The sequence below is a fragment of the Sipha flava genome, unplaced genomic scaffold (genome assembly GCF_003268045.1).
Source record: "Sipha flava isolate LNK unplaced genomic scaffold, YSA_version1 130_pilon_pilon, whole genome shotgun sequence".
NCBI lineage: Eukaryota > Metazoa > Arthropoda > Insecta > Hemiptera > Aphididae > Sipha > Sipha flava.
The window spans coordinates 689,610-709,049 of record NW_020271756.1 but is presented as its reverse complement, the minus strand read 5'-3'; the positions used below and the strand labels follow the sequence as shown (position 1 = coordinate 709,049).

General features: G+C 26.5%; 4 protein-coding genes across 6 annotated transcripts; 3 read left to right on the top strand and 1 right to left on the bottom strand.

The window, feature by feature from the left end:
- Positions 1-511: 511 nt before the first annotated feature.
- LOC112694453 (52 kDa repressor of the inhibitor of the protein kinase-like) lies at positions 512-990 on the top strand. Its single transcript, XM_025569916.1, has one exon. It carries the CDS (start codon positions 634-636, stop codon positions 988-990), a length of 357 nt encoding a protein of 118 aa, XP_025425701.1. The 5' UTR covers positions 512-633.
- Positions 991-1,414: 424 nt separating this feature from the next.
- Positions 1,415-1,864, top strand: LOC112694452 (52 kDa repressor of the inhibitor of the protein kinase-like). The gene has a single exon (XM_025569915.1). It carries the CDS (start codon positions 1,415-1,417, stop codon positions 1,862-1,864), a length of 450 nt encoding a protein of 149 aa, XP_025425700.1.
- A 7,009-nt stretch (positions 1,865-8,873) lies between these two features.
- Positions 8,874-12,497, bottom strand: LOC112694574 (protein mothers against dpp-like). Of its 2 annotated transcripts, none has more exons than XM_025570089.1 (7): positions 12,481-12,497; positions 12,134-12,402; positions 11,895-12,066; positions 11,611-11,832; positions 11,385-11,485; positions 9,476-9,674; positions 8,874-9,423 (listed from the first exon to the last, which is right to left on the bottom strand). In XM_025570089.1, the coding sequence occupies exons 2-7, from the start codon at positions 12,386-12,388 to the stop codon at positions 9,023-9,025; spliced, it is 1,350 nt and encodes a 449-aa protein (XP_025425874.1). In that variant the 5' UTR covers positions 12,389-12,402; positions 12,481-12,497; the 3' UTR covers positions 8,874-9,022. The 2 variants fall into 2 exon arrangements, with proteins under 2 accessions (XP_025425874.1, XP_025425875.1); XM_025570090.1 differs by having other exon boundaries at positions 12,134-12,397; positions 12,481-12,491.
- Positions 12,498-12,977: 480 nt separating this feature from the next.
- Positions 12,978-16,175, top strand: LOC112694575 (intraflagellar transport protein 57 homolog). 2 transcript variants are annotated; one of them, XM_025570092.1, is made up of 9 exons: positions 12,978-13,016; positions 13,095-13,266; positions 13,326-13,488; positions 13,555-13,673; positions 13,744-13,900; positions 13,961-14,078; positions 15,306-15,502; positions 15,575-15,719; positions 15,819-16,174. In XM_025570092.1, exons 2-9 carry the CDS (start codon positions 13,106-13,108, stop codon positions 15,986-15,988), a joined length of 1,230 nt encoding a protein of 409 aa, XP_025425877.1. In that variant the 5' UTR covers positions 12,978-13,016; positions 13,095-13,105; the 3' UTR covers positions 15,989-16,174. The 2 variants fall into 2 exon arrangements, with proteins under 2 accessions (XP_025425877.1, XP_025425876.1); XM_025570091.1 differs by lacking the exon at positions 12,978-13,016 and having other exon boundaries at positions 13,023-13,266; positions 15,819-16,175.
- Positions 16,176-19,440: the final 3,265 nt, after the last annotated feature.

The window sequence follows — 19,440 nt, the reverse complement described above, 5'->3', positions numbered from 1 at the left end:
TTTTTTTTTTTTGGTTGGTCAAAGACCCATAGTACATCGCACAGAAATTTTTTAATTTATATAATTCAAGATTAATCTATGATAACGAATAACAATAAGTTATTAATTTTATAATTTGTATAATTATATTCATAAAATTTGTAAAATAGTAAAGATAAGCACAGACTTCAGCTAAGAAATACAAGTGCGTTCCATTTTTGTTGTGAACACGGTTATGGTTTGATAGTATCATATTATTATATTATAATGTTTTATTGTTTTGTGCTCAAGTGCCAAGTGGTATATAGTTAATGGGGACATGGTATATTATTTGCGGTTAATTATTGTTCTATGATTATATTTAATTATCATAGATAATAAATAACCGGTGATTGTTCTCGGTGTTATCACATTACTTCTCAAATTCTCAATTTCATTAACATTTTTGTTTGTTTTTTTAAATTAAAATATCTAATGTTATTTGCTTATAATATTAATTATTTATATTATAATTTATTTATTATTATATTTATTATTAATAAATAAACGGTAGTATTATAAAGCCATTATGAAAAGGACTTCAAACAATTTGTTGAATTATTTTACAAAAAAACAAAATATTATACATAATATAGAAGCTTCTGAGGAAATGGTATGGACTATAGTTCGACCTTAAAAGGAGAGTTTGAATTATGGCAAATGAAGTGGGAAACAGAAACAGTAATTCCAACCAACTCTCTTGATACATTATTGAATTGTCCAGCAGATATTTTTCCTAATATATATACAATATTGAAAATTTTTTCAATCCTGCCAGTTACAACAGCTTCAGTTGAAAGAAGTTTTTCAACTCTTAAGCGTATAAAAACCTATTTAAGAAATTCAACTATTGAAAATAGACTTAATGGTCTAGCACTGCTAAATGTACATAGGAATATAGATATAGACATAGAGTCATTAATTGATGTTTTTGCCAACAGAAAAGAAAGACGTATAAACTTTAAATTATAAGTAAGTCTTTAATATAATTTTAAAAAAATAATATTTGTAAATAATTAATTTTTAATCTGAGAAATTTTTTTTTTTTTATTATTAATTTGTTACTGTTACTACTTTATTATAATATATTAAAGAATAATTTGTTATTTTTAATAATATTTACATTTTTTTAACATTATTTGTTAAATAATATTATAAAATAAAGAAATATTTTGTTAAGATCAGGCGCGGATTCAGGGGGGGCTATGGGTGCTCGGGCACCCCCTGTCGCCTTGGCCACCAACAAAATAAATTTATATTATAAATTATGTTATTTCTTATTTTTCAAAATAATAATAATAATAATAAATAATATCGGTTATTCCGTCATCGGAATTTAAATAATTTAATATCAGATATCAAAAATAGATTTTTAGGTCACGGACACGAAACGATTATGTATTTACAATATTTAATACCATTTTTCCTACTTGAAGATACAGATATCGAAAAAATTATTAAATCGGCCAAATTTTATATCGATGATCTAATTGGCTCGATAGAAGAGGTTAGAGGTGAAGTTACTTTGTGGAAACAATTTTGGAAATCCCAATTAGATAAACCTAAAACTGCTATAGAAGCTTTGACTCATGCATCTGAATTTTATCCTAATATAAAGGAATTGCTAAAAATTATTTGCGTTATACCAGTTACCACTTGCACCGCAGAAAGAATATTTTCCTCACTTCGACAAACAAAAACATATTTAAGATCAACAATAGGAGAGGATAGATTAAATGGACTTATGCTTCTTAATATTCACAGGGATATTAAAATTACTCCAGAGGAAGTTATTGAAGAATTCAATGAAAAACACCCAAGAAAATTACAGTTACAATATATGTAAGAAATTATTGTTATTTTTAAGTTTATATTTAATAAATACTGATGTATGAAAAAAAAGTTAGCACCAATAAATCAAATAGAAAATATTAATTTAAATAAATAGAAAGGTGTAACAATCTTTTTTTTTTTGAGCACCCCCTGTCAAAATTTTCTGGATCCGCGCCTGGTTAAGATTATAATCATTTAAATTTGTTTAACTGGTCCATCATAATATCCTTTAGTCTTAACTATCCTATTTGTAATTTGTATTAGGTCAGCTATAACTTGTTTTCTATTATATGTTTAATAAAAGTTAAAAGTTATGATCTTGTATTCTTGTTAGTAAATAGTAAAAATATTTGAATGAAAAATGAAATGTGATTACAACATTTACAACACATATTGATAATATTGATAAAATTATATTAATATAGCTATATTAATTAATACATTATTCTATCAATATATGTTTTAACATAATATTTTAATACTTTGTTATTTTTTAATTTTTAAAAATATTATTAAAGAAATAATAATACTTTGTTAATAACAAATAATATAATAAGAATATAATAATGTGTTAAATATATGGGTACCATAGTTGTTAGCATATAATGGTAGTCATAAAAATAATAGGTCTGTAGTTAACACTTTATAAGCAAAGGGGCCATAAAGTAATAGGTGATGATTAGGTATTCTAGCATTGCAAAAAGTGAGAAAAAAATTAAGTGCCCCCCCCCCAAAACAATTTTCTGGCTACGGCACTGCTTAACGTGATTATTTAATTTTGAAAATGCCAAACGCAAGTGCTCGTTTAATGATAAATTACAAACCAAGAATCCGTTTGTGAAAAAATAAGTGGTCCCTCCGACGTCACGTGTGAAAAATGTCGTACAGATTTTAGTGTTGCACATAGTGGTGGTGCTGGTGATATTGAGAAACATTTACGGTAAAAAAAACACAAACTATCCGATTATGCTTCCGCTTCAAGTTCATCAATGCTCAATTTTCTCAAGAAAACGGATTTACCTTCTAATGATTTTGAAGTTGCTGCTGCAGAAGCCACTTGGGCTTATCACACTGTTCAGGAAAATCATAGCTTTCGCTTGAATGATTGTGCGTCAAGTTTAATACAGACGTGTTTCGACCAAAAATTTAGATGTGCTCGCACAAAGTCCGAGGCTATTGTTGTAAATGTTTTGGCACCTATGGTAATAAACGAGTTAAATGACCACCTTCGTAAAGCGAATTGCATTACTTTACTAACGGACGCTTCAAACCATGGTTCTACAAAATTATTCCCTGTATTAGTATGCTACTCTTTACCGTATGAAGGAGTGTAAGTAAAGATTTTAAAATTTCAAGAGCAATCGGGTGAAACATCGAATATAATTGTGGATTATTTAAAATAAGTAGTATTGACTAAAAATGTACTGACGTCTAAAATTGTGGCGTTTTGTGGAGACAATACTAACTGTAATTTTGGAGGAAAAAATGAAAAGGAGTTAATAACGTTTATGCAAAATTAAACACGTCTCTTGGAAGGACTCTCATAGGAATTGGATGCGGAGCTCACATAATCCATAATGCGATCAAAAGTGCTGCAGATTGTTTACCTGTTGATTTTGAATGCATAATTGTAAAAATATACTCATTTTTTTACATTTATAGCGTTCGTGTTGAAGCTCTTAAAGAATTTTGTAATGCAGCTAACACAGAATATAAATAACTTCTGGGCTATAGTAAAACTAGATGGCTTGCGTTGATGCCTGAAAGAGTTTTGAAAATGTTTCTGCCGTTAAAAAAATATTTTCTGAGCATTGATAAATGCCCGAATATATTGAAAGAATTTTTTGAAAATCCCAGCTCTAAATTATGGTTGTATTTTATGCACGCACAATCAGCTACTTTTCGTCAAGCAGTGTTAAAGATCGAAGGCCAAAACGTGTCTGCAATAAATGCTGCAAATAAAATCAATCAACTCCTAAATAATTTAAATCTATAACAAAATGCATGCTATCTTCCCCACGCCACCCGTAATATAATGGTAAAATTACTAAAAACTGGTGCTATCAATGAAGAAAACGTAAAAGCTACAGCGGCTGTTTTTTACAAAACAAGCAAAGAATATTTGGAGCAGTGGTGTCAGTTCAACGAGGAAGTAAAAATATTTGAATGGGCAAATTTGAGGGAGGTTCCCTCGTGGGAGGAAGTGCAAAAAGTGATGGACTTACTTATTAAACAGAAATTTATTAGTAGCAGTCAAGACACAGGAGTTTTTGACGAGTTTTTACTAATTTCTAAGTATATAACAGCTCAAAAGTATGTGACTGAAACACCGGTAATATAGTTACTGAAAATCGTTAGGTGGAAGTATTTACGTACTTCAATGCAAATGATCTCGCACACGTGAATTTTTCTATAATTGTAGAATACATTTTGTGTCTGCCAGGCAGTAACGCTCCAGTTGAAAGAGTGTTTTCTCATATGAATAAAATATGGAGCAGTGAAAAAACTCAATTGGGAGTCTCTGTATTGAAAGCCATATTTATAACAAAGGGTAACATTATTAAAATTATGTCAAGAGTTCCATTCATACATAAAAACCAAACCGGCTACTTTAAAGAAGATATCTGGATCCGATAAATATAGAAAACCAGCCGAATAATGTACTCTATTATTATATTATTATTATTTATTATTTATTATTGTTATTATTAGGATTAATATTATATTAGCTGCGTTTTTCTGTTGGAATTTTTTTATAAATAATTAATGTTTTTTTTTTCCAATAAAAAAATTGTTATTTTACGCAAAATGTTATGGTTTTCTTATTAAAATGTACCGGTATCCCGCTTTGAAGAAAAAAAATATGGTCACGTTAAGTATAGGTACCAAAAAAGTTTATAAGGTTCGCGTAATAACAATTATTGTAAACTGGGGAGGAACCAGTTTCCCAACTTTTAATAAACCGTGAACGTGTATTTAAAAGAGAATATTATCTGATTTCTGAATACAAAATAGTAAATAAAAATTTACTATTTACCGATTTTAGCATTTGATCATCGAACAAAGAATTGCCGACATTTTAAAATTTCTTAGAGTGGGGCATTTGCCATAGTCTGCCTCCCCAAATAACGACCCTGCCTACATACCGGGTTCAACCCCCCCCCCAAGGGCCAAAAAAAAAAATTGTTTTATTATTGATGACGTGTAATATATTTGTAGTTTCATTATTACGCTTTGAACTTAAAATATACAACTATACAAATATTATGAAAATTAAATAATTGATAGGTTTTTGAAAAGTTTTGTTAACTATGCTGTTTTTACATTCCAATATATATTAATTTACTGTAATGTAAAAGAAAACTATAAATTGGTAAAAAAGTTGTATAAAATAACATCTATTTATAGCAGTTATTTATCATATTTATCTGTGCAACGAAAAAAAAAAAAGATAACGATTATTTTTGTTAACCCCTCCCCTCAGAAAAAGATTGAATGTACGCCACTGCATAACATCCACATTCTAAATTAATTATAGATTTAATTCATAAGGTAATTTTGTTCATTGATTTTAAAAGAAACAATTATTGAATATTAGAATATAAATAAAATCAAAGCATTCAATAATAAATATTATCATATTATTTGCATAGAAAATAAACTTATCATCTTAATCACTACCTATTATAAAATATCAAAATATAAATATTATTAATAATTACTTTTATTAATTAAATGTGTAATAACTAATAGGTAAGTAATAATTATCATTTATAAAGGAAGTTTATAAAAATTAATGTTCTGAACAATTTATAATATTTTACATACATAATACATTGTTAAAGTAAAATATTGTTAATTATAATTCTTTAATTTTTTTAGCTTTTTCGGATGCAAAATTATTTATTATGTCTTCATAATTTAATTGTTCTGAAAGTTATTTATCTATACAAATTGTAGCAAGTTCAGTAAGTCTTTGTTGTGACATGATACTTCGTAAATATGTTTTAATACATTTTCATTCTGAGAATGTTCTCTCTACTCTAGATGACGTTAGCAGAATTGTTAACATAATTCGTAAAGCATTAATCAAGTTGGGAAATTCGTTCGTTTTTTTGATTCAGATAGTACTTGAAGTATACTGATGAAGTAGTATTTTAATCAATTAAATGATGAAAAATTAATATTTCTTCATATAAATCATAACCATTTAAATCTTTTTTGTAATTTTCTGACAAACGTATTTCCAAATCTTGGCAGCAATTTAAAATTTCTAAATCAAGGACACAATAAAGTTTTCTAACATCATACAAAAATCCAAAAACTTCATTAAATGTATTTATTTGATTAAATCGCTTTTCTATTACACTTATTGCACCATCTAGGTACTATAACCAAAAATTAAATGCAATTTTCAAGAATATTCTTTACTCTATGAATTTTGAGTAATATGTTGTTAGTGTGCGTTATGTAATACTTATAAGTCTATAGACTCACGATAAATAATGAACTTTTTTTTTTTTATTATTATTATTGTAATTATTTTATATATATTATAATAATTATTATATTTTTTATTTTTATTTAGGTAGGACCAATGCTTGAATTGGGAAAAATTAAGTAGAGGAGCTCAGTTCAACGATTTGAAAACTGCGTTCCACGTGCGCAATTATTTAACACAGACCCGTGGGAGGCTTCGCCCCTTCCCCCCTCCACCAACCTTATATATATTTTAAATACCACTTTTTAGCTAAACAAATATTAAATTCCAAATATAATATATTTTGATAGCAATACCAACATCTTATATGTTACAATAGAAAATAATAATTAACATAGGTAATTGTAGGCGATCAGGTAGTCTCATGAATCGAATGAATCATTCGAAATGATATAATCATATATTTGGTTTTTATCTATTTTTCCTCTTTAGTGCGGGCCACGGCCATAGAAGATTAGTCTAAGGTCGTGGCGAAGGCATTTATTTTTTCCGAAATGATGATATCGTCGATCGCCAATATTAATAACAAACCGTACAATGTATAAAGTATAATACACCAAATTCACAGACATTACTATTTATATTTTTCCAGAAATGACGACGTTGTCCCTTATCATAACCACCATATAATCTTTAATAATAAAAATAGTTTTGATATTATAAATCGTAAAATTCATTTTCCAATTGGCGTAAATTAAAATTCACATAAAAATTATTTAGGACATCAATTAGAATGAACGAGGTGTCCCCCCGTTTCAGTTAAAAAATATAGTTGGGGTACGCAAAAAAAAAAAAAATAGTAGAGGAGCTCCGTCCCCCTGCGCATCCCCCCCCAATTCGAGCACTGGGTAGGACCACTATTAATAATGGGGCAATAGGCACATACCACGCTTACCCTGACACTTGTTACGGCACTGATTAATATGTTACATGTATCCGTACCTATAAAATAATATTATGTTTACCTATTTACATGGGTAAATACAAATTACAAATTACAAATTTTTTGTGTACCACCTTATGTGAACCTCACGACCCGCTACTGAATAGTACTATTTATGACTAACGAAACTGTAAAATAAATAGGTTATAGTGTATTTGATTCGTGTTTTCATCCATTTTTAGTGAAATTTTGATATTTTCCCTTTTAAATTAATTTTGTAGATATCATCGATTGTTGATTATGGTAATAATAAGAAAATTATAATACAACGTCTCGTTTATCATAAAATTATTATTATTAGTATTGTGTACAGATGAGTCACAGTGTATATTAATCGATTAAATGTGACTAACTCAATGTGTTAAAGTTTTTCTTTCATTTATGTATTATTTTATTTATTTGAAGAAGTTGATTAAAATAAGTGATGACAGAAAATGTTTAACATTTTCGCAATTACCTTTTAAGTAAACAACAACTTCCACGTACAGTATTCGAAATCAGTGTATTGTTAAAGGAAAAAAAAATATGATCTATTTTCTTTTATAGATATAATCTCAAAAATGTTTTTATGTCTTTCAGCTTCGAACTGTTCAGCTGAGAAGTAATTTTCAACATTAAAAAGGATTAAAAATTATTTGCGATTGCAGTTCACTAAAGATCACTTGAAGTTTGGCTATTCTCAACATTGAGAACGAAATTTGTAGAGATATTAATCGAGGATATTATTAATTCACTCATAAAAAATCCAGTTATAAATATTTTTAAGTTCTTGACTTTATTGTTCCATATCTATTTTTAAATTTTGTCATGAATATATTTATGTAAATGGTTATCTAAATTTATTTTAATTTTTCGAAAAAAATAGATTGGTTACTATTAATATTATTTACTTTACTAATTAACGTCGGTGAACCAAAAAAAAATCATAGTCAAATTATTTAGTTATCTAAGTCTAGAAAAATATTCATCAATCGGTAATAATTAGGAAATTTTTTTAAAAAAAGCCTGTACGAGTTGTAATAACCAATAGGGTCATACTACTATTTAAATTTATATTTTTATTTGCTTGTATTTTTCTTGAAGTTGAGATAAAATACACCTGCCATCTGAATTTCAGGTCATGATATCTATGAAATTTTATAGTATTATAATGGTCCATGATATACAACCTTTATTAGCAAAAATCTATTATTTCAAAAATATTGACTCTTAATATTGCCCATGAGTTTCTTACTAATTTTTCTCTTATTTCACACAAATAAAAGTCATTTTTATATGCCATAGTGAAATATTAAGACATTCATTTATTTAATCATTTTAATAATGAGATAATTATTATTAATATAAAAAAAATATTTATATATAAAAATAGTAAATAATTCATTTAAAGTAGAAACTAAAAATATTTAGAAATATAGATTCCACTGACAAGCCCCCATTAAATATCTTAAAAAATATTTTTCTCATATTGATTTCTATGCAATATTAATTGAAAGCAATTTGCATACATTGTTTTAGTTTCACTATAAAATTTAATTAATTTTATAATAATTAATATAAAATAAATTACTATAAATAAATCATCTATATGTAAATAATTTTAAGTTATCTACAACTTACATTTTTTCTTTGGCCATTGCAAATGAGATAGTAAGTGCAACATAAAATGATTGCTATAATTCAAATAGGAATCAGTAAATTTAATTTTTAAAACAGTCTTTGAAATATTAAGAGTGTGATGTTATGGCATCATGAGGTTTTCCCATTTGTGTTAATACTTTATCAAGCCATTGAAGAGGTCCATGTAAATGTATTTCAATCCAACATGGTGTACTTGTGACATCTTGTCGGTGATAATCAGCCCCCCAGCCTTTAACAAAAGACATTCGTATGGTACACATTTTAGTTAATTCAAAAACAGCCTCGAATCCATGATTGACAGATTGTGATAAGAGACCAGCAAATTCTTGATTGTTAAATATACGTAATGAACAACCAGGCGGTATTTTACATACTGTAGATGGATGAAAACCATGGTGTTGGTTACAGTTTCGTGATTGAACAAATATAGCAGAATCAGACAGACATTCTGCAAAAACTTCTCCGCCCACATAATATAGTTGAACCCCTAAAGAAAATATACTGAAATAAACTGTATTTTACTTAAATTTAATACATACCTTTGCCAATATGTCGTCGGGTATTTTCAATTGTTGAATTACGGTTAACATTAGATAATTGACCAAGACAAAATCTATTCAAATCATTTCTAGGATTTGTAAAACCATCAACAATCACATGAGGAGAATGGCACTGATAAACTTCACCTACTCTAGAATTGAGTTCATAATATGCTATACTAGCCCAACAAGGTTGCTCCTGGAAAAGAAAAAGTATTATTACAATCTATTAAATGGTTGTTCATAATATATTTAATGTGTTTTATGTTTAACATATATCATAAAACAAATTTTCTTATAGTTAAAAACATTAATTTTGAATCAATTTAAACATATGACTAACAAAATATAGTATAAGAAAACCATCGATGCTCACTAAAATATTAATTTTTAAAATATTTAAACTATACAACTATTATTTTATTAAAACCAGTATATTTTGAAAAAAAATTGGATTTTCACAAAAGTATTTTACATAATACAACAAAGAATATAATATTATAATGTTATAATGCCTAACATTCTTTCAACATTCTTCAAATAAAATAAAATCTATATTAACATACATATTAGGTAAATTCAGTGGCACAATTAGGGGAGGATGATCCTACCTTCCAATGGAATATGTAGTTAATGTTACCCCATTTTCCTCATCAAACACCTACTAAAATTCAATTTTTTTTTTCAAATGTCTTCTTTTTCTCCTTTGCCTTTCTCCCAATTATTTGGAGTCGGCCATCCTTATCCTAAACCTCCACTAGTCTCAATTTTCTACATTTCCTAAAATACATAAAATACACCGCCTTTAAAACTGCCTAAGTTTTGTTTCTGATTCCTAATACTCTTTGACAACATTTTAACACCAGCTGTCAATCTGATGTAAACTCATTTAGTCGCCTTATACGACCAACTAAGGAATCATTCAAGTATTCAATTTGAATCCTTTCTACAGGAGGAAATTTTTTTTAAATTTACTATAAAAATGTATATAATAAAACTAAATTCTTGTTACACAACTGTGTACCTTAATAGAGTTCTTAATAACATATAGTTAAGAGCATGAGAGTTGGTATGGCAAGAGGGTGACATGTCTCCCTCTAGCTTTGTGTCTATTATACATTTATACATACAATATTATAATAATTCATTTATATTAAATATATAATACATTTATCTTATTAGCTATTCTTTTCTTTCATGGACAACATTTTACTACAGGAGAACTGTAACTCTCGATAGCAATCATCAAGGAGCACTTTACATGTGTCTCCTCTCTGGATTTTTGATGATGGATGTCCTTGGTTAAGAATATTTTCATTTTGCTTTTGATTAAAAATTCAGAAGATATCTTTAAATATGTTAAAATTAAACTTCAATCATGAAACTAATATGTTTTAAGGAAATAAATTTATGTTTTATCGACAAATAATGAAATGTAGATGCATATAATTTAATAAAATCATTATTTAAATAAACTTAAAGGACCCACAAACTGCATACTTAATATCTCTAACATTAAAGTGATTTATCAGCCACAATGGGTATTTTCGATATTATGGTGAAGAAAGTAAAACATTTTTTTTTTTCTATAAATAGCTGTAGAGTATCAGTAATTTAAAAAATGTATTATAAAGCTAATTAGAAATATAATTAAAGGTATACTGTTAAAAAATGTAAATTTAAAAATACCATTCTACTTAAAAACATGAAGTATATAAATCATAATTGCTCAATATTAAATAGAAACATTTTAAATTACATAATATTATACACCAAATAATTTTTTTTTAAAATATTAATTATTTAAAAAGCTATTTTTGATCAAATTCATAATAGAATATTACTATATATTAAATATTATATTATGAGTAATTTAAAAGGTAATTATCAATATTTTAATATATATTACCTGATACACTATTGGGATACCATCAAGATCTTCCAGGTTGGTATTTTTTTCAATATTACTAAGTTTGTTGGGATCATCTGGTGATGAAAATGAAGTATTTTCTGTAATATATTTATAAAACTATATGATTATTTGTAGAATAATAAATAGCACCGTTTATATTTATTTAGATTTTAATTTCTAAATTATTGCTATAAGACAAATATTATATAAGAAAATGATATACCTATTAGAGATGTATCCGGAAAATCATTAATATTATTTGTTGATGGAATTTGATTAGGAACATTAGATGTAGTTTGATTTGTTGATAATACAGTTTCAGGAAACCCATCAGTATTCATTGATACATTTATTGGCATGCCAACATCCACTGGTGGCTGATATTGCTGCAATGTCTGCTGAGGTGCATATTCACTTTGACGAGGAACTAATACTGGTGGTAAAACTGTAGAACAAATATATATATATATGTATTCAATATTTTTATAAAATTAACTGATATTTTACCTGGACTTTCAACTCTTTGGTAGTGATATGGGTTTATACAAACATCTTTCTGTTTAGCAGAAAATGGAAACTGACAGTGGTCAACTGCTTTGAGTTCATGATGCGACTGTAAATCTGGCCATCGCCATACTCGACAGTATATTACATGGGGAAGACCTTTTCTGTGGGACACCTAAGTTCAGTATTCACTTTATATTTTTTTAAAATATATTGTAGGTATTTAAATAAGACAATATTACTTGTAATCGACCATCAAGACTTCTGGGAATAGTAACACATTTACTTGGTTGACCTGGTGAACTTAAAGCTTTTTGTAAATCTTCAGTTGCACCTTTGGTTTTCTTTAGTTTTTTCATTAAGGCATCAACTGCTTTTTCAGCCCACTTTTCTTCTTCATCACCTTGTTTCCATCCTAATAGCTTTTTTACTGATGGACTTGTAAATGAAAACAAACTATTTAATGCACTACCCGTTGAGTCCATTTCTTCAACCATTATTGTCACCTATACTTAAAATAAAATATACGACATGATATTATAACATAAAAAAAATGTATAAATAATATAACCCAATTTATAAAACTTACTATTAATAATAACTAATATATAATTTATATTTTTAATATTTAAAATAATAATAATGGTTAGTTTAAAATTTTATACAATGCGACAACATAGAGATTTTTGTATAAATATGGATGGATTTTAAAATGAAATAAAATTAATTGCTGGATAATTTCATAACAACACAATTTAAGATTGAAACATTAATAAATGCCATCATTTCTGAATTCAACATATATTGCGCGTGCGCATTTTTTAAATATTATAAAATCGATATTATATTATGGTATAAAATCGATAATGTATTGATTTTTATGACGCGCATGCGCTGTCAAAAAAAAAGATAAGAACCAAAAATGTATAATTTTAAACATTAATTGAAATATATTTAAAGTGTGTTGGTTCAAATATTGGTTTCTGTAATTAAATAACTCATTTTAAATTATTCTATGCGTAATTCAAAATAGTTATATATTAAATATTGTCAGCTTTTATCTAATTTATCATTTTTTTTATATAATAATGTATTAAATTTTCTAACATGGAAATAATATATTATGTAAGATATATAAGAATAAACAAAGTATCAAACGTTTTGAATTACCTATGATTATATTTATGGTTTTATTTATGCCAGAATTCATAAATATGGATATTCAGTCAGTTGATTCTAGTCGTAATCGATCAACTAATCTGTCCGAAATTACATATCAACATTTTCTTGATATGGAAACTTTAAATAATCGATTAATACTGTTGGATTATGAAACTTATGTAGTGAAAACATTAAAAATGAGACCAATTAATCGGTAACTGATTGCACAATTTTCAATAAATCAATCACTAATAAAAAAAAATTATGTTTTAGACATTATTTTGCTTTGCAAACTAGTTCCGGAGAACAATTTTTTATGTTTGTATCTCTAGCCATATGGCTACTAAGTAAACTCGGTAAAAATTTAAAGCAACCACAAGAATATGATGATCCAAATTTAACTGTAAATAGTATACTAGAATCGTCTGCTCAACTAGTATGTTTGTCATAAATATTTTAACTAAAAAAATTAATTATTATTTGTATATTTTTTTATTTATAGGATTTATTTGTTGATTATCCAATTAACCAGTTAAAACAAGGGTTTGGAAAACATGTGATTGATATTTTAAATGGTCTTGCTGAATTATCTTTGAAAAAAATTAATTTTCCTTACAAAAAGTAAAATACTTAAAATAAAGTTTAATTTAAAATACAAATTTTTTTCAATATTTAATCTTAAATTTTAAAGGCCTTTTTTTCCTGTCGAAAAGGAAGAAGTAGAAGAATTACCTGAAAATAATGCAGAACTTTTGTTGGAACATGTTGAAGAGGAAATGGTTTGGACAGATTCTGATTCTGATGAAGAAAATATGCTTAATATTAATGATTTATCTGTTTTGAATAAGGTATTTAAGTATAATAAATATTTTACCGTAATATAAAAAGTGAATAAAAATTGATTTTAGGTTAAGAGACAAACATCTCATAAGACAAACAAAAACTTAATCCCTTCTACCAATAAAGAAGAATGGAATTTAGAGTTAGAACAAGTATTACCTTTACTACGGGTAACAATTAAACTAGGTAAATTATTTTGGTGTTAATTAATAATTAAAACTAATATTTAATAGCTTGTAGTTAAACAATTTTAAATGTTAAACATTAAAGTAATGTTAATTTTATTAAACATTTTTTGGATAAAAAATTATAATAAATAATTGTTCTTTTTAAATATGTTTTATTTTCAAGTAAATATATTCTGATTATTAACTGTTTAATGTAAAATATTTTTTTACTTATAAAATTACCATTGAAAGTTATTTTCAGCAGATTGTTATTACTTATACTTATGAAAGAAAAAAAAATTAAAAATGTATAATAATTGTAGTACTAATGAATTTTTTATTTTTTATTCATAATTTTGTATTCAGAACAATATATTAAAACTAAAAAAAATGTTTTTAAACCTTAATAATTTAACATTTTAAAACCTAAGTGAATGGATGAATTTTTTGATTTATATTTTTATAATAGCAATTTTTATTATTTTTATTATTGGATTAATTGTAAATCTATTATAAAAAAAACTCGGCATCATAGAGCAACAATTGTAAATTGATTAATGTTAATTGTTTATATTTAAGAAGAAACCATTATTTCACTTCATTAAATATATTATATACTTTTAATGATACAAAGGTTTTTAGATTTTTGTTTTTAGTTTAGCAGCATTGATACATTTAATGACATTGTTGGTGACTTGGGTTAACTATTTAGTATTGTTGCTATCGATTTTGAAAATGTAGCTTTTTATGGTATTGAGATATATTTGGCAATCCATAAATGTATATTTAATGATGACTTGAAGTCTGAAGTCAGTACAAATAGGAGGTTTCTACTTTATAATTTAGCTATGGCCGAAATTTAATAATATGCTCAATTTTAAATATTGTTAGTATTAAAGTTAACTACTATTTTTTTGATATTTATTATGATACTTTAAATAAGAACATAATGGTTTATTTTTATAATTATTAAAAATTATTTTTAGATTGATAATTTTTTCTTTTTAATCTCGTTATTATAACCTGTATTAATAAAATAATTACACTAATTTGTACCTAATTTTTTATTTTAAAAATTTAAATTCTAATGAACTAAAATATTATTAAAAAAGGATTAATATTTTATTTTAAAGTTTTAAAATTATTTTACTTGTTATGGTATAAGTATGTTACACTAATTATATAATGAGTTTTGTTTTGTTCATTTTTCTAACTAAAATTTAACAATTTAAATATATGATTTTAGATTATAAAGATTGGCGAACAAGTCTGCAACAAATGAAAGAACATAAACTTATGATGAATTTATCAATAGAAAAAGTTAAACCACTTTTGATTAATCTTAACAGTATATTAAGAGAAACTATGGAAAAAGTATATAGTAGAGAACAATACTTAAATAGTTCCTTAGATAATCTTTTAGTGGAATATCGTACTTTTCAGGTACATAAATATAAAGGTTATAAAAATATAAAACTCAAATCACTAATAGAAATTGATGTATTTTCTATTTAGGATGAATTAGCTAGAATTAATGATCATTACAAATCTCTTAGTAATGGTATTGTAGAAAGACAGAATATATTATTAAAAATCACTGAACAATTAGATATTATTAAACTAGAAATGGATGAAAGAGGGTCAAGTATGACTGATGGAAGTAAGTAATAGTATTGATTAAATATACTATAATTTATCATTGGTAATAGTTTGATAATTATGTTTAATATTTATTAACCTTTTAAATATTTAATTATAGCACCATTAATCAATATAAAAAAAGCAATAGGAACTATAAAAAGAGATATTATGGAAATGGATGTTCGCATTGGTGTATTACAACATGGATATTTCATATCTAAAGTACATGAAAAATCTATAATTCAAGATACAATAATGAGACCCTTGTTTCCTAGAACTGTTTTGTAATAATTTTTACTTAATTCCCTTTTAACTTAATTAGTAAAAAATGTATTTTTCTTACGTCTTAATACTTTTTTTAGTAATTTTATTAATACCTACATTAATAGCAATTAATGTATTGCTACATTTCAGTAAATGTATATAGATATTTATTATTAGACCAAAAACTTTTGTTACATATGTCAAAATGTATTTGTATTAATTTGAACTCAATGATCATTAATCAATATTATTGCACTTGATAAACAATTTTGATTGAAGTTTGGTGTAATATAAATTGCAATTAGAAAATATTGAATTCAAAATCTTATTTAATTATAACTCAAATATGTCACAAATATTTTGCTTGTATTAAAATCAAAAGTCTTACAGTATAAAATGCATATGAAAATTAAATAAAAATGTTTCCTGGCCAGAAAATGATGTATTTTCTAAATTTTTTTTTTTAAGTATTTTTACTTATGATATGACATCTAAATGTTAAACATTTTATATTTTATAAAATATGTAAGCTTATTAATTTTGATATTTTTAAATATATTGCAACAATCAACTTAATGAAACTATGTATTGAATAACCATTTCTTCTTTCTTTCTTGGGTTTATCGGCTAATATTCCGTTGAATAAATTATCCAACGACTGTTTTCGTAATTTTTTGAAAAAATATACAAGCAAGAGTATTCTCGTCGATTAGACATTAAGAAAACCGTATGTTGCCCAATGTTCTGAAGAAATAATAAACAACATAAAAAAGTATTGTGAAAATCAAAAACTGTGGATTTCTATCGAAGTAACCACAGATTTGGAAGGCCGGTACATCGCGAATGTAATAATCAGTACCTACGTTAGAAATTGAATGCCCAGGAAAAATATTTTTACTTCACACAGAAGCACAGGAAAAAGCTAATCATACCAGCTTTGCTAAATTATTGATAAAGCACTTCATCTTTTGTGGCTTCGAGGGATTAAATACGACAATATTTTGCTGTTTTTGAGCGATGCGATGCCATATATGGTGAAGGCTAGCAAAAGCATAGAAATAATGTACTCAAAAATGGAACATGTCACCTTTTTAGCTCACGGACTACACAGGGTTGCAGAAGAGGTTCGTAAATATTTTCCAAAAGTTGATCTAATAATATTTAACGTAAAAGATTTTTTTTTTTAAGTGTCTCGTATTCAATTTTTTTGAGAAAAGGCACCAAATATCTGTTTACCGCCACAGCCTGTATTAACTAGATTGGGACGTGGCTAAGTGCCACAAATTATTATTGTGAACACTTCGAAACTTTAAAAGAAATAATATTTGGTTTAAATAGAGAAAGAAGACGCTACATCGATTGAGAAAGCTCAAAATCTCATGGACGATTGCTATTAGAAAAGTGACATGAAATACATTTACTCTAATTTTGGAACTTTGAGTGATTCTATTCCTCAATTGGAAACATTTGGGTTTAGTCTTTACCCTTCGATAAAAATTGTACAAGATGTAGAAAATAAAATTCAACAAGCAGAAAATAGAGAAGGACAAGATATATATAAAAAAAAAAAAATTAAAATCCATTATGAATAATAATACGGACTTTAAAACAGTGTCAACAATTTCAAAAATGTTGAATGGTGAAAAAGTGTCGAACCAAAACTTTCCAGACGACCTCCGATTTTGCTCATTTTCAATTTGCACTAATTACATCAGTAGATGTAGAAAGAAGTTTCTCGAAGTACAAGAATTTACTTTCAGATAACCGCAGGTCATTTACTTTAGAAAATATCAAACATGCACTTATTATTGTTCAATGTAATGAATTTGATTAGGTTTAATTTTTATAATTTGTTTTAAATATTTTTTTAGGATATTTACGGTTTATATTTAGATAAAAATTTTTAATGAGATGTATCGAAAATATCGAACGTAATCTGTGCTCGACTTGTGGGAGAATGCAGGGATCCAGGGGACGCAGGGGGACGGAGTACCCCAACTAATTTTCAAAGATTTTAGCGTCCCCCTACTATTATTACGCTATAATCACAACGCTCTGCCAGTTTTGGGGACGTTCTTTTTTTTTATAGTAAAAAGAATCCCCCTTCTTTAATTTTGCCAAGTCGAGCACCGAAAGTAATATATAAAGTATCGAAGATCGATACATTCGTGTCGTATCCGATAACGTATTCTCATGGTAAGTACGTGCATAGGCGTTCTCACGGGGGTGGCCGGGTGGGCCGCGGCCCCTCTGCGGACTCTGGATTTTTTTTAATAAATGTATATCTATACTATACAAGATAGCAAACATTTTTACATTTTACATGAATAAAGTAAAGCCAGTTTTAATCTTATAGTATAGAATTGATATCTGTGAATAAATGTAATAAAGTTATTAGTTATTAATCAGACTAATCAGAACTTGTATATAATATAATAATTGAAGAAGTAATTGACACATTCAAAAACTTTACTCCCGTGGACAGAAAGATTGAGTTGTAAATAGTATAATAATATGTAAATAAGGATTTCTTAGATATAAATTGTGTAAGTTTAAATAGTATTTATTTTTATATTTACATATTGAATTAAATAAATATTTTATAAAATTTAAAATATTTAATTATACTAGTAGTTTTTAGTACAAGAATCTTTGGTTTACTTTTTTAAGGGGCACTCCCTGCGGAAAAAGTCTGCGCACGCCTATAGGTACGTGAGCATTATAACAATTTTTTTTTTTATATAATAATAAATATCTTTGACCTCTAGAAAATAAGAAGAATGTTTTTGTTTAGTATTTTTACTTGTATGAAATTGAATAAAAAAATATAATATAAAGTAGGTATATATTATATTGTGCACTGATATACAATATTATAAGGAAAAATCTTATATTGTGTTTGATACTATTTTTGATGACTTAATTATAAAAATCCCATTTTTAATTTATTTATTAACGTTAGATCACTATAACCTATAATACGAAAGGTATATTTGTTTTAAACAATTTTATGCGATTCATAAATAAATTACTAAACGATGAATTATATATTATTGTACGGAATGATTTTTATAATTAAAAGGGTGTGTAATGTAAATAAGTACCATCACTTAGTTTTTTTTTAAATAAATACGTGCAATATACCATATTACTGGTTTGCACATGTTTGACACAACTTGTCCATGCACGATTATCATTTATTCACATAAGTGTTAAAATTCAGGTAGGCTTAGGTAAAAAAGACGCTTTGACGAAGACATGAAATGATGGCGTGCTTATAAAATATTGATTTTGTTTAGTAAGTTCGTTTTAACTTGGTCTATTATGATAGCGTGACCTTGGACGGACGACGATTTCGATGTACAATAAGCGTAAAGCGACAACCTTAGCAATGTCAACAGCTGATCGTACTGATGTATTGCGCGTTCGGCCCCTATGCTCATCCAATGTGGAACGAAAACGTCCGCCGTCGAACA

Bases quoted from the DNA above. Each gene is read 5' to 3' on its own strand.
- LOC112694453 (XM_025569916.1), top strand. From the start codon at position 634: ATGGACTATAGTTCGACCTTAAAAGGAGAGTTTGAATTATGGCAAATG.
- LOC112694452 (XM_025569915.1), top strand. From the start codon at position 1,415: ATGTATTTACAATATTTAATACCATTTTTCCTACTTGAAGATACAGAT.
- LOC112694574 (XM_025570089.1), bottom strand. From the start codon at position 12,388: ATGGTTGAAGAAATGGACTCAACGGGTAGTGCATTAAATAGTTTGTTT. The intron at 12,067-12,133 runs GTAATATTGTCT...TACTGAACTTAG, and splicing joins GTCTTGATGGTCGATTACAA to GTGTCCCACAGAAAAGGTCT. The intron at 11,833-11,894 runs GTAAAATATCAG...TTTGTTCTACAG, and splicing joins CCAAAGAGTTGAAAGTCCAG to TTTTACCACCAGTATTAGTT.
- LOC112694575 (XM_025570091.1), top strand. From the start codon at position 13,064: ATGATTATATTTATGGTTTTATTTATGCCAGAATTCATAAATATGGAT. The intron at 13,674-13,743 runs GTAAAATACTTA...TAAATTTTAAAG, and splicing joins ATTAATTTTCCTTACAAAAA to GCCTTTTTTTCCTGTCGAAA. The intron at 13,901-13,960 runs GTATTTAAGTAT...AATTGATTTTAG, and splicing joins ATTTATCTGTTTTGAATAAG to GTTAAGAGACAAACATCTCA.